Here is a 14,062-nt window from a genome sequence, read left to right on the forward strand (position 1 = left end):
GCTCTGTCTCATCACCAGGACACCCAGTCAGACCCCGTGTAGCTCCCACTTCACTCACTTGTGCTCCAGCAGGAGGTCAGAGGCAGTCAGGCTGAAGGTCCGCACCACGCCGCTGTCGAAGCCACAGGCCAGGATCTCCCAGTAGGGGTGGAAGGCCACGGTACAGGGAGTTTCCTCTGCAGCTGAAAAGTCATACAGCTGCAGGGAAGAGACACCACGGGCATGAAGCTGGAGAGGACTGGAGCTGCAGCTGGACACAACAACTGGTCAGCCTCACATCTCCACCATGAGCAGGTCCCTGCTCCTGCCTGGATGGATCCAAAGCCCAGTGAAGTCTTTGGGCATTGAGATAAAGCCCTTGGGTGTTATGGTTTGTGCTAAAAAGGAATCTTCAAAAGATGGAGGAGAAGGAATAGTTTTGTCTAACAATACCTCAGAACTCTGTACTTCCAAAGGGTCTCTTGCCCACAGTAACCCCCTCATGCTCCAGGGAGGGCTCCTGAACCATGGGGCTTTGATAATTGGACCAAACAGAGAGCAGGGAGACTCTAAATAAACATGAGACACCATCTGCTTCTTGTCTCACCCACCTGCTGCCTGGAGGCGAGGTCCCACACTCGGATGGTGTTATCCTGGGACACTGTTGCTATCTGCCTCCACCTCCCCTCCACTGAGAAGCCCAGCACAGAGTCCTCGTGAGAGCGCATCAGCGTGTTGTAGCCCCGGGCCTGGATATCCAGGTAGCCCACATTCCCAGTAGCTGTTGTGGACAGGACTTTGTGTCTGTCTGGGCTGATGCAGACAGAACTCACTGAAGCCTCATGCTCTGGGGAAAGACACAAGAGTCAACAAATCATCTGGGGAAGGAGCAGCTGGAACACAGCTACAGACCCACGTTTAGGGAAGCAACACCCAAAGGAATGAGCAGCCCACGACCTCAAGACTGAATGCTTGCAGGGGTGAGTTTAGTGACAGATTAGAGAGATTAGTCTCTGCCCTTCCTCATGTCCCTGGGCTCTGCTGTAATGGTGATTGTTCAAAAACCAATCAAGAACTGCCCAACTTCTCCCCTATTTTTTCATGGACAGATGAGCCGTGGCTAGAAGGGCACAGAAATCAAGATGGGAAATTCTATCCCAGGAGATCCTGCCCTTCTCCTGGGAGTTACAAGAATAAACACAAATAATTGCCCCTGAAGACTTCCAAGCCAGTGAGCCCTGGGAGCAGCACATGTAACACAGCCTTCAATCGTGGGGATCGCTGTGGGAGCTGCAGCAGGAGATGTGGAGCTCTGAAGCACCACTCTCACCTCTACTCACCTGCCTCTAAGACAGCAGCTGAGAAGTCCAGCGGCCACAGCCTCATGTAGCCATCCTCTGATCCCGTGGCACAGAAGGTCAGGGACATGCTGATACTGTTTATAGCAATCCCAGGGCCTGGAAACCCAAAACCAGCACCTCTTTATACAGGTGAAACAAGAAAACTCAACCTGAGAGGGGAAGAGCTTAGCCTGGTAATCCACCCACAGCAGCTGGAGCCTGAGGAGGATGCAGGACCCCCAAAGTGACTGACACAACAGGCCCAGCCAGCCCTCCTCAGGGCCCCCAACTCCTCTTTACCATTGTGAAACTCTTGCCAAGCACTAAAAATTCCTACCCCTGCCATATTTTTGCCTCAAACAGGATCCCATAGCAAAGGATATCCCAGATTAACTGCCTGAGGTACAAAACCTTTCACTGCCATGTACCAAAGCCTCTCTGTAGAAGGGAGATACAGATCCAAAAACTGTGAGTTTTTGATTCATAGAATCATTAAGGTTGGAAAATCTCCTTGAGTCCAACCATCATCCCACCACCAGCCCATGTCCCCAAGTGCCCATCCACAGGCTTTTTGAACATTTCCAGGGAGAAACTGGGAAGCCAGTTTCAATGCCTTATCACACTTTCAGTCAAGAAATTTTCCCCAATATCCAACCTAAATTCAGGTATAAAGGCCATAAGTGAGAGCCAGCACTGAGACCAGAAGGCACCAAGGACTCTGTTTCATCTCCTCTTGGGCCCTTTCTTGCCATTAAGTGAGAACTGTAGTTACACACCTCTCAGAAGCCAAATTATAGATTAATTTGTTCAATTTGCCAAAGCAAACTATGCACTAAGTTTTAAGATATCAGAGCAATCACACTTGAAAGTGAATTCTTCCTGCTGTTCAAGTTAATGGAAGAGCTGAAAGTTGTTCTACTTCATGGAGAGCAACAAAGATTCCCCAAACGCTCTGCACCAGCTGAATAATGAAAAAATCCCCAAATTCATATTTTTTGTTAATCTTAGTTCTTTTTCCATCTCTCCATTAAACCTCCCATCAGCAAATGAAGACCTTGTTTCATGTTTCTAAAAGTAGTGTTTCTCTGAAAGTGCAATCAGCATTTAAAATGCTAAAATCTTTCTTAAAACGATACTTTGCTGTACTAAGGAAGATTATTTGCAATCCTTAAGAGGCAAATAGCAATGATCTAATCAACCCCAAAATAATCCTTCAGCAGTAGGTAAAGAGCTGGTTGGTTTGAGCAAATTTCTGACCCCGATGGTGGTGGAGGTGGTCCCTTTCCCCCTTTCCCTGCCTGTTCCTGTTCCTGATCCCACCTGAGCTGCTCCTGATCCCACCTGAGCTGTTCCCTGCCTGTTCCTGCTCCCACCTGAGCTGTTCCCTGCCTGTTCCTGCTCCCACCTGAGCTGCTCCCTGCCTGTTCCTGCTCCTGCTCCCACCTGAGCTGTTCCCTGCCTGTTCCTGCTCCTGCTCCCACCTGAGCTGCTCCCTGCCTGTTCCTGCTCCTGATCCCACCTGAGCTGCTCCTGCTCCCACCTGAGCTGTTCCCTGCCTGTTCCTGCTCCCACCTGAGCTGTTCCCTGCCTGTTCCTGCTCCCACCTGAGCTGTTCCCTGCCTGTTCCTGCCCATCCTCCTGGGGCTGTGCAGGCAGCAGGCGCCGTGCACTCCGCACACAGACATTCTTGTAGTCCACCTCCAGCACGTGGCCACTCCTGCTGCACACAAAGCTGTAAAAAAAAGCAAACCAGGAGAGACTTGCTTTAGTAAAATCCACCTTGGTTTACCTTGGTTAAACTGGTTTGTGTAAAATTAGAGGTCAATAAAGTGTCCAAGTCAGAGCTTCCTATTTGGTTTCCTGACCCTTTGGAACGGAAATTAGCAGAAGATGCAAAAGCTTGCCATAAACTCCAGAAAGGAGCCTCCCTCTGCCACAGGCTGGCTGAGCTGACAGCTCTGCCTTTGTGGGACAACATGAGGTGGCAACAAAGGTCTGGCTTTGATGATTAAAATAAAACAACAAAGTGTGTGTCTGTGTGCAAGAGGATCTATACCAGGCTCCTCCCACTGACCCAGGAATCCAACAGAGAGCTTCAGGTGGGGAGAGAGTCACTAAATATGGCAGAACAGCAGCATGGCAAGAGGAAAGAGGCTGTTCTGTGAGCAGGCAAATCCCTTTTGGGAGGTGACACATATTGACTGGGGGGAGCCCCTCCCAGCTCCAAAAGGCAGCTGGATCTTGAGGGAGAGCCCCAGCAAAGCACCACGGTCAAGGGGGAAGGCAAATGCTAAGCAGGGAGAGCTGCAGAGCTCCCTCCTGCTGGGCTGCCCAGGACAGGTGACAGTGACAGGCCCTTACAGTGCACGGTCCTCTGGGTCCTGCTCGAGCCCCGGCCCCTCCTCGAAGGCCAGGTCGGTGAAGTCCAGGGAATGGTACTCGCCCAGCCTGACGGGACACGAGCGCAGGGCTCCGCTCCGCACTCGCCACAGCCTGATGTTGTCCCGGCCACACGACACCATCCTGTCCCAGGAGACACAGCCTGAGCACCAGGATGGGGCTCCCCACGCCCCTGAAGGAAGGGCAGTGTCCCAAGGGTCACTGACAGTAAGAAGTGAGAACAGGAATGGCAACCAGATGGCTGCAGCAGCACAATTCCCCCCCAAGCTGTGCCAGAGTTATTGATTAAAAATGGTTTTGGGTGAAGGGCATTTAAAGCTCATCTTGTTCCACCCCCTGCCATGGGCAGCAACACTGTTCACTATCCCAGGTTATTCCAAGTCCTGTCCAACCTGGCCTTGGACACTTCCAGACACAGAACCCTGTGCTAGGGCCCCCCCATTCTCACAGGGAAAAATTTCTTCCCAATATCTAAGAATCAATAGTTTCAATTTCTTTTCCTAGCACACTACCTGGTATCATCAAAAAAAGCAATCTTCATGGCCTGGATGTCCACATCTGTGTGTGTTTTGGTCAGCACAGTCACACTTCCACCACGGGTCACCTGAGCAGTGTTCCACACCACCACCATCTGAAGCAAGAAAATTCGATGGGAGAGCTGCTCAGAACCTTGGCAGCAGAAGAGCTTTTCATCCAGCAGCTGCTCCAGAGCTGGGCACAAGGTACTGATAACAGAGCTGGAGCAGGGAAATAAAACCCATTGCACAGAGGGTTTAGGACAGTCCAACAGCTTTGCAAAGCTTCATGGCACTATCCTTGTCTGAAATCCATAATTAGAGGTTCCAAATTCCAGAGCTGCCTGGCAACAGGGCTCAGACTTGGAAAGAAAATCCACAGAGCAGTGGGAACTCTGCCTGCTGGGATATAGGAGCTGTCCCAGGGCTGAGGGAGCCAGAGGCAACACATGTCCACTGCTCAATACAGGTCTGTGTGCCCTCAGTGCCCATCACTGGGGCAAGAGTCAAACCCTCTGCCTAAAGCAAAGGGGCAGGTGCCTGCAGAAATGCAGGAGGATGCTCTGCATTCCAGCACAGTGTTAAAAACCAAACCCAGCATCACCTCAGAGGCTGGGATGGGTTGAGGCACCACCCTGGGAAAGGCACTCCCCCAGCACCCCCATTCTCCCACCCTGCTTTCACCCCACTGATCCCAGCTCCCACACAGATCACTGAATGCTGCCACATGCTGGGAAAAACACCAAACACTGTGTGGTTTTTTCCTTCACTTAGTGATGGCACAGCTAATTGCTGATGGTCGTCACTAAAGGATGAAAACAGTGGATGAAAAACAGTTCCACTGACAAAACAAAACCTCCAGTCCCATGGAACAAGTTTATTTTTGACTGCTACACGTGGATCTGCGTCATCCCCAGCTACAAAGGTGGGCGGCAGCTCCAGTGCCCGCCACCCCTTCCCACAGCAATGCCTGGAGCTGGAAGATTTCACCTCACATCTTGTCCTAAATGCTATTAAAATAAAGATATAATCCCATCACCCTGCCTGGGTCCTAGCTGGGACCACTCCAGGGATAGAACAGCCCCAAGGCACAACCCCAGCAGGTCTCTCCAGCTGCTTCCAAAGGGAATTGTTTGCTTGCAGCTGAGGAACAGCCACAAGCATCAGGCAGAGTCCCAAGGCAGCTAAGGAGAAAGGGATGTCCCCCAAGAACATGTCTAGGAAAGCAGAGAGCAGAGGTTTGCCTGGAAAATAACTACAGAATGTGGGAGAACAGCTCTCTCAGGGAAACCTCCCAGCCCGTGTCAGCTCTCACCGTTTTGCTGTGCACATCCCTCCCGACACCACACAGAACAGCTCCACTGTGGGAAAAGCTGCAAGAGAGACCTAGTGAAAAACAGCTCCTTGTACCCTGGGTTCATCCTCACAGGGCATAAAAGTGGACAATAAAAGGGGACAAGTTGTGGGGATGGGGAGACAGCAAGACCTGGGGGACAAGCTCAGGCAGCTCTAATTCACCCCTGGCTCATCACGCAGGAAGAGCACGGAGAAGCTGCTGTGCTGAGATGCTGAACACACACAGGCACTGACACCCACCTGAGGGACACGAGGGACTGCAGGTAGGTTTTGAAGAGGCAGAGGCAGGTTCCTGTGGGGAAGTCCCAGAGACGCCCCACGCTGCGGGGCCCGGCCTGTGCCGAGGCCAGCAAGGTGCTGCTCCCGCTGAACGCCAGCACCGACACCTGTGGGAAGTGATGCCTTCAGTTGTAGCTTTCAGATCTTCCAGACTCTGCACTGCATTAGTATGCAACTCTGAACTTCATAGCACGTGTTAGCAAATTCTCCTCAGTGTAGTCAGACACAACAATCCTTTCCCAGCCCAAGAACCAAAGACACAGTTGCAGCTTCAGGCCCAAAAAGTGTAAACAGCAAATTGAGGAGAGCAGTCTGGAAGGATGGGACTGCAGAACCTGGAGCTGGAGTTGGGCAATCAACCCAATATGGAAATGAACCAAAATTTATAAAAGTGTGAAAAGTTATGGCCAAATGTCCACCTTGGGTGTAGCCTTGGCCAGGCTCTTGTACTGCCCAAGGTGATCCTTTGAAGGTGTTTTTAATAAATGCCCACTTTATTCCTTTAACACTGTCCAGCCTCTGTCCTAGGCAGCCTCTCAAGGCATCAGAAGCACTGTGAGCCAGGAGCCAGGAGAGCTGGCACCAGGCTGCAAGGACAGGGCTGGCATCAGGACTCACCTTGTCTGTGTGGCCAAGGAAGAACCTCTGCTCGCCAGTCTTGAGCTGCAGGGCGACGATGACGGCGTGGCAGGGGTACACCACAGCCGTGCTGTCCCGTGTCCACAGAGCCTGCAGCACCAACACAGGGGGGACACAGCTCCAGAACTGCCCCACAGCCCAGGCTCTGAGTGATTTCCCAGCCCTGGAAGTGTCCAAGGTCAGGTTGGATGGGGTGTGGAACAACCTGAGCTAGTGGGAGGCGGCCCTGGCCATGGTAGGGGATGGAATGGGATGGGCTTTAAGGTCTGTTGCCTATTATTGAACAGCAGATCCAAGGAAAATGACATTGCTGGCAGAGCCTTGAACTGACTGAACCAAACCAACCCTTCTTTTACCCCAACACAGACCCAGTGTGCCACAGAAACAATCCAAAACACAGCCCTTCCTTTTCAGCCTCCAACAAAGCAGCACCAGTTTTAATGTGTCAAAAAGATGTGAAATTCAGTGAAGGGTCTGATGAGAAGCAGCTGCGGGGGCTCAGCCTGGACCTTCTGCATCTCCACAACTCCCTGACAGAAGGGGGCAGCCAGATGAGGGTCAGGCTCTGCTCCCAGGGACAAAAGGAGGAAACAGCCTCAAGTTTTGCCAGAGAAGGTTTAGGTTGGATATTGGGAAAACTTCACTGAAAGGGTGGTCAGGCACTGGCACAGCTGCCCAGGGCAGTGCTGGGGTCACCATTCCTGGAGGGATTTAAAAGACACGTGGATGTGGCACCTGGGGACATGGGTCAGTGGAGGGCCTGGGAATCCTGGGAAAACCAGCTGGAATGGATGTCCTTTGAGGGCTTTTCCATCCTATGATTCTGTCTAATGGGCCCCATAATTTTTAATTCACCATCCTAACAGCACAGCAGTTGTCACAGATGCTCAGGCCCACCCACTTTGGGATCATTTTACACATCAAGCAGTGCCACACTCAGCTGCATTTCACAGCTCCAAAACATCCATATCCTGGCCACAAAGTGACAAACCAACTCCCCAGATCATCCAAGCCACTCACCCATTTGCTGTTGCAGCCTCCAAAGCCAATAATTGTTCTCAGCTTCAGGATGGGATCTGGTACAAGCCCCTGGAAAAGAAAACCAGACAGCACCATCATGTTTAGAGCCAGGCTGGGATCTTCCCTCCATGGAGCACCCCAGTGTCATGGCTCAGCTCTCTCTGAAGTACAGAGGCAGCTTTGGGTTTCTCCTGTCAGAGGGGACAACTTTAAAGCATTTAACCTGGCAGAGTCCAAGCTGGCAGCAGGAGCTGGGGTTTCTGAGTTAAGCAGCTCTCCCATCCAGCCTCAGTGATGCCCAGGGCCACTGGGAGAATCCCAGACTGGTCTGAGTTGGAAGGGACCTTAAAGTCTATCCAATTCCAAACCCCTGGCCACAGACAGGGACACTTTCCATTATCCCACACTGCTCCAAGCCCTGTCCAACTTGGCCTTGGACACTTCCAGGGCTGTCCTGCAGGCCAGGGCTCACCTGTGGGATGGCATAAGGGCCAGAGCCCTTCCTGTGCACACCTGGGCAGACCTATGGCTCAAGGGCAGCATATTTGAACTCAGGGTGCCTCTGTCGAGGCAATAGGGTGCTGGTGGGAAGAGCTGCTCATCAGAAAAAGGCATCTTTTGGACTCTCAAGTTTAACAAACTCCAGCGTGAACCTTGCATTCCCTCTCTCCCTTCATTAGAAATGAACACCCCAGAGCCACCTCGTGACCCCTCCAGAACTTCAGGTACCTCCTCTGTGCCAGGGGCAGCTGGGGTTGTGTGTCCTCCTCTCTGGTGAGCATAGACATGGATGCCACCATCATCACTGAGCGGCAGTGGCTGTCCCGTGTCCCCCACAGCGTGCAGCCTCTGCCTCTCCTCCAGCACGGGGTCTCCAGCAGGCACAGCTCTCAGAGGCCCTGGGACTGCCAGGTGAACCTCAGGGATGCTTTTTGTGATTCCAGGACACTGATGTGGCACCTGAGAAGGAGGAAAACCTCAGAGAGAGCTCAGTTCTCCTCCCAGTGCCCTCCACCTGCCCAGGGGCAGAGACAGGGAGACACCCATGTCTGTCCTGAGGGCTCTTCACACCAACACAGGAAAAGGAAAAGATGAGGAGGGAGAGCAGCCCTGTGGCAACCTGGCTTGGACAGGTTGTTAACCAGCTGCTCTCCTTACACTCCCAGTATTGTCAGTGCACAGTTCATCTCCTCCAGACAGCAAACCAGAGCCTTGTCCAAATGCTGCTGGAGCTCTGGCAGGTTTGGGACCACTGCCCTGGGGAGACTGCTCAGTGCCCAACCACCCTCTGGGGGAAGAACCTTTATCTAATTTCCATCAAAACCTCCTCTGATACAGCTCCAGCTGTGCCCTGGGTCCCGTCCCTGTCACAGAGGTAAGACCTGCCCCTTGGGAGGAGCTGCAGCCCCTGACCTCAGTCTCTTTTTCTCCATCTGATCAAACCAAACTGCTGCACCCCTTACTCTTCCCCTCTAGACCCTTCACCATCCTCATGGCCATCCTTTGGACACCCTCCAACAAGAGAGGTTGTGCTCCTCCGTTTCTCCCCCTCCACAGCAGGAGGATGGCTTCCCCCAGTCCCTCTCCCAACACCCACCACCAGGCTGGTAAGCTCCCACATCACCCCCAGAGGAGGGCAGCTGCCTGCAGCCCCAGCAATCCCAGCTCCAGGCACTGCTCTGCTCCCTGAGGGCACTGATCACATTCCTTAGACTCCAGACCTCATTTCCTTATCCATAATTTGAAGACACACCGATCTGCTGCCCCCACAGAGACAGGTAAGACGGATATCTGGAGATTTCAAGGTGCTTGGTACATCTCCTGTCTCTGTGCTACACCACACTGAACCCCCAGCCAGTCACTGCAGGGCTGTGGTCACCAGACCGTGCCTGGAACAGCTGCCAACGACAACAAGCTGCTTCTACATCTTAAATTAAGACACAGATGCAGGGAAAAGCTCCATGGGAAGCAGGAAGGAAGGAGCTGCAGCCTCCTTCACAGTGCACTTACAGCTTTGGGCCTGGTTATGTGCTCGACAAGGGACAGGCGGTCACAGACTGCTCGGGGGAGTGTCACCAGCTGGGTCAGTGGGTGGCTGGGCTCCTCCAGGACTTGGTCACCTGGGCAACACAAGGAGCAGGTTGAGATCTTTGGGAAACCCAGAGCACCCAACTGGGGTGGCACAGCCTGGGCTGCTGTCCCCAGAATTCCCACCTGCCACAGGATGTGGGAAGCTCTTCTGAATGGAGTTGTGCAGCAGCTTAGCTCCTTCAGATGGGAACCTGAGCAGAACCAGAGGAAGGCAGCGTGTCACAGGGATATTGCATTGGCACCTGGAAATATCACTTGGTACCTCAGCCTGGCACTGAGGCCTCTTCACTGTCTCCTAAAAAATCCCTCCCCTTTTGCCTCATGGTCCTCCAAATACAGGGGTACCAAAGGCAGATGACACCAAGGGTGTCTTTGTAACAGCACCTAAATGCTGGAGGTGGGGGGACCAAAATGCCCACCCAAGCCCCAGGTTCACCTGGATCTGTCATTCCTTAAGTGGCACTGCTTATCCTGCCTTTCCTAGGGGTGTGGGGAGGCCTGGGAGCTGCAGTGGGATCAGAGCAGCCATACCTGATGTAGTCATAGAGGTCGTGCCACTTCTGCCCCTTGGGCACAGGGAAGGCAAATTCCCGGGGCATGGGAGCGACGCCGCGGCACGACAGGTCACTGAGCCGGGCCTCAGCCAGTGTCACACCTGGCAGGACAGGGACACGCACACAGTCAGCTCTCCAGGCACAGGGAGCTGCCTGAAAGCACCATGGGATACAGGCACAGACCACTTCCCACCTGAGAAACAAAGATCACGAGCCTGAGGTTTGCAGCAAACCCATCTTGCACAGGTGCATTCCTGTAACTCTCAACCTCCAAAGAAGAGCCCAGAGCACAAACCCTTGGACTTCAGTTTTAACCCCCCAGGCTATAGATTTGTGTCATTTCTGTTCACTGATTCAGCAGTTTCACATGATTCCTCTTAAAGCTCATTGCCCATTTTCTTGTCTTATTTCCTCCATGGAAAGTGAAACAGGAAAGGTTTCAGGAAAGGTACAATAAGTTTCAGGAGTTTCAAAGCAGCACCTATAACTTCTTCCTCACTGATGCTTCCCAGCAAGCCAGGCAGTTCAGACAGAATTCCAGTACGAAAAAGGAAAGACAGAAAACAAAGGATTTCACCAAAGTACCTCTGCCATGCTGAGCAGGTGGATAAAAAAAGCAGGTTGGAAGATATTTGACACAAAAAAAGCACAGGCTCTTCCAGCAGATAAAAGCACAAGTCTTGCAGAAGTGAGGCTTGATGACACCTTTCATTCTTACCCCTGAAACAAGTTCTAACCTTAGAAAGATATTTAACTTTGCTCTTTTCATTCACTTTTACAGCTGGAAAATGAGAGGGTGCTTGCCTCCAGAGTTTGGGAGACTGTATTCCATTCCAGATTTCCTTCCAGTGCCTAAAGGGGCTCCAGGAGAGCTGCAGAGGGATTTTGGACAAGAGATGGAGGAACAGGACACAGGAAATGGCTTCCACTGCCAGAGGGCAGGGCTGGATGGGATATTGGGAAGGAATTGTTCCCTGGGAGGGTGGGCAGGCCCTGGCACAGGGTGCCCAGAGAAGCTGTGGCTGCCCCTGGATCCCTGGAAGTGTCCAGGGCCAGGCTGGACAGGGCTTGGAGCAACCTGGGCTAGGGGAAGGTGTCCCTGCCTGTGTAGAAACTGAACACTGCACCAAGTATTTTGTCCCTTCTGTTCCCATCATAAAGCATCAGCAGACCAGTGCTCTGCCAGGGCTGCAAGCTCAGCTTTGAACCCCCATGGGCTGCCCCCAGGCTGGGCTGGAATCTCAGGAGAAAGCAGAGGCCAAGAGCTCCTCACCTGGCTCGAACAGCAGGTCGCTGGTGCAGAGGTTCTTCACGAGCAGGTTGGAGCAGAGTTTGACCCCCCTGAGGTGGCTGTACCTGCGGCTCAGGTACAGGGACAGGATGGAGGGCAGGTCCAGCACCAGGCACGTCCAGCGCACGTCAGCCGGGGCTGCTCCAGCAGCACCTGAGGAGAAGAGGACAGGTGGGAAAAGGGATGGTGGGAAAGAGCCTACAAACATGTCATTGCTGGACAGGAGACACAAATTTCACAGGGTTCAGTACAAAACGTTTACCAGGCAGGATTCCCACCAGGTCTGTGCCAAGTGGGAGAAGGGAAAACATGTCTGGTAGTGTCAGGGGTGGGGAAGGACAGACAGGCATCCCACCACCCCCATGGGCTCATGCCTGGCCTGACACTGCACCCCCTGTTTGGGAGAACAGGGATAGAGGACAGCCCAAGCAGGAGCTACAGCTCTGCCCTGGCTGCAGAGGGACTCCTGCTCAGGCCCACCACTGTTATCATAAAATCCTGGAATGCTTTGGGTAGGGGGGACGACCTTAAAACCCATCTCATTCCATCCCCCTGCCACGGGCAGCGACATCTTCCACTATCCCAGGTTGCTCCACACCCCAGCAAAGCTGTCCTTGGACACTCCCAGGGATGAGGCAGCCACAGCTTCTCCTCAAACACATTGAGCCAACTCGAGAACTCAATTTACTTTCTAACAATTTACTTTGGTGGTGGTGTGCCAGCCCAGCCCCAGCTCCTCACCCCGCCGGGCTGTGCCCTCGTTGGCTGCTCCACACACGAAGGGGAACTGGAGCCAGGTGGCCGTGGATTTGAACTCCTTGAAGAGGTTGGAGAAGGAGATACGAACCACCTGCTTTTCCTGAGAAGAGACACACGGAGCTTTAGTCACCCTGGTGGCTTTAGCAGGGAAATGCTGCAGAGGAGAAGGCATGTGGCCCTGTCTCCTGTCCCCTCCACATCCGCCGGCCCCAGCGGAGATACCACCAGGATGGAAACCATCTCCAGCCTGGGGTGACCCACCAGCAGCAAAGAGCAGCCACGTCCTGCAGCCCCCAGGCCCACCAGTGCCACCCCCAGTCCTTCAGTGAGCCACGATGGCAGTTTAAGAGGCCACCCTGTGTCACTGACCTCGGTGGTGACATCCAGGTGCACGAGGAAGTGTTTGCGGGGCAGGGGCCTGAAGAGCAGGTAGAAGTAGCGCCCTGTGAGCCCCAGGGATTGTGTCCCTGCTCGTGGCAGCTGCAGGTAGCTGCCGGCTGGGTTGGAGCCTCGGATTCGGTAGATTGTTCCCTTCAGCCTCGTGTCCTTTGGAAAGCAGGGAAAGATGAGAGATAGGTCAGCAATGCCCACCCTTGGCCAGTGCCCCCCACCCCTCGGTGCTGGTGCCCCCATTACCGTGAGGGCAGCCACGTCCCCCTCCTTGGCAGAGCGCTTCCACTCCTCCACACGGAAGTGCTTGAAGATGTTCAGGTAGGGACGCTGCCAGGCTGCCAGCACCAGGATCATCGGGGGATGGAACCCCAGCCTGGACACCCCCCATTGCCCCTGTATGCCCTGAGGTCCCCTGCCCCATTAGCACCCTGCATGTCCCGAGTCTCCCCAGCCAAAGTGTCAACCTCGTGATGTGAGCCTGGTGACGCCCCCATTATCTCTTTACCCCAATTCCCCCCAGCTGTGGTGACACCCCCAAACCCCACTGTCCTGCTAAGAATCCCATTACTCCCTTCCTTCAGGCCCCTCCAGCCCCAGGAATGCCCCTGGAACCTCCAATCCCTGAGCTCCTCCAGTCCCAATGACATCCCCACCACCTCCACACCCCTGACCCTGCTGTCTCTGTGCCCCGCACACGGTGACAGACCTGGTGACCCCATGCTCCGTGTCCTCCCACCCTGGTGACAGCCCAGTATCTCCATGTTCTGAGCCTCCCCAGCCCTGGTGGCACCCCGTTAACTCCATGTCCAGAGCCCCCATGCCCAGTGACGCCCTCAGTGCGTGCAGCCCCCCAGATCCAGTGACACCCCCGGTACCGCCATACTCCCAATGCCCCACGCCTGGTGACAGTGTCCCCGGTACCGCCATACTCCCAATGCCCCACGCCTGGTGACAGTGTCCCCGGTACCGCCATACTCCCAATGCCCCACGCCTGGTGACAGTGTCCCAAGCCCCTCGGCCCCAGTGACGATCCCGTTATTCCCGTGCTCTGAGCCCCAACTCCAACCAACCCTGGCACCGCCACGCTCCAAACCCACCAGGCCCCGGTGCTCCAGGGGTCGCCCAAGCCCGGAGCCCCCTCATGACCCCTGTGCTCCCCCATCCCCGGTGACACTCCCGGCACCCCAGAGCTCTCATAGCCGGCGATGCCTCGGTTACCCCAACCCCACCGACGCACCACGTCCCCGCCATGCCCGGGAACACCGTGCCTGCCCCGTGCCTCCCCCGTGCTCAGTGACGCCCCCGTGTCCCCCATCCATTACCCGCTGTCCCCCCTCCCATCCCCGCTGTCCCCCCGGTCCCCCCGCGCCCCCCCCACCTGCCGCCATGGCGCGCGCCGCCGGCTCAACCGTCCCCCGCGGCCGCCGCCCATCAGAGACGCGCTAT

The 14,062-nt window shown here is 54.4% G+C and overlaps 1 protein-coding gene across 2 annotated transcripts in view; it reads right to left on the reverse strand.

Moving 5' to 3' along the window:
* WDR90 (WD repeat domain 90) overlaps positions 1-14,033 on the reverse strand; it is a 31,403-nt gene extending 17,370 nt beyond the window's left edge. The window contains exons 1-19 of one of the 2 annotated variants that reach the window (XM_088063881.1): positions 13,995-14,033; positions 12,860-12,951; positions 12,593-12,769; positions 12,206-12,323; positions 11,447-11,617; positions 10,151-10,274; positions 9,743-9,810; positions 9,539-9,648; positions 8,258-8,488; positions 7,529-7,597; positions 6,488-6,598; positions 5,831-5,976; positions 5,550-5,607; positions 4,232-4,350; positions 3,681-3,842; positions 2,924-3,051; positions 1,320-1,436; positions 591-826; positions 59-198 (exon numbers count right to left, since the gene is read on the reverse strand). In XM_088063881.1, coding sequence (XP_087920007.1) covers positions 59-198; positions 591-826; positions 1,320-1,436; positions 2,924-3,051; positions 3,681-3,842; positions 4,232-4,350; positions 5,550-5,607; positions 5,831-5,976; positions 6,488-6,598; positions 7,529-7,597; positions 8,258-8,488; positions 9,539-9,648; positions 9,743-9,810; positions 10,151-10,274; positions 11,447-11,617; positions 12,206-12,323; positions 12,593-12,769; positions 12,860-12,951; positions 13,995-14,004 — 2,387 coding nt within the window. In that variant the 5' untranslated portion in view covers positions 14,005-14,033. Of the gene's footprint in view, positions 1-58; positions 199-590; positions 827-1,319; positions 1,437-2,923; positions 3,052-3,680; positions 3,843-4,231; positions 4,351-5,549; positions 5,608-5,830; positions 5,977-6,487; positions 6,599-7,528; positions 7,598-8,257; positions 8,489-9,538; positions 9,649-9,742; positions 9,811-10,150; positions 10,275-11,446; positions 11,618-12,205; positions 12,324-12,592; positions 12,770-12,859; positions 13,051-13,994 lie in introns of those variants that run through there. The other variant, XM_088063879.1, reaches the window with a different exon arrangement.
* Between the last annotated feature and the right edge of the window lie 29 nt (positions 14,034-14,062).

The sequence above is a fragment of the Pseudopodoces humilis genome, chromosome 18, assembly GCF_049639895.1.
Source record: "Pseudopodoces humilis isolate 2021_Gansu_Grassland_sample_001 chromosome 18, ASM4963989v1, whole genome shotgun sequence".
In the NCBI taxonomy this organism is placed as follows: Eukaryota; Metazoa; Chordata; class Aves; order Passeriformes; family Paridae; genus Pseudopodoces; species Pseudopodoces humilis.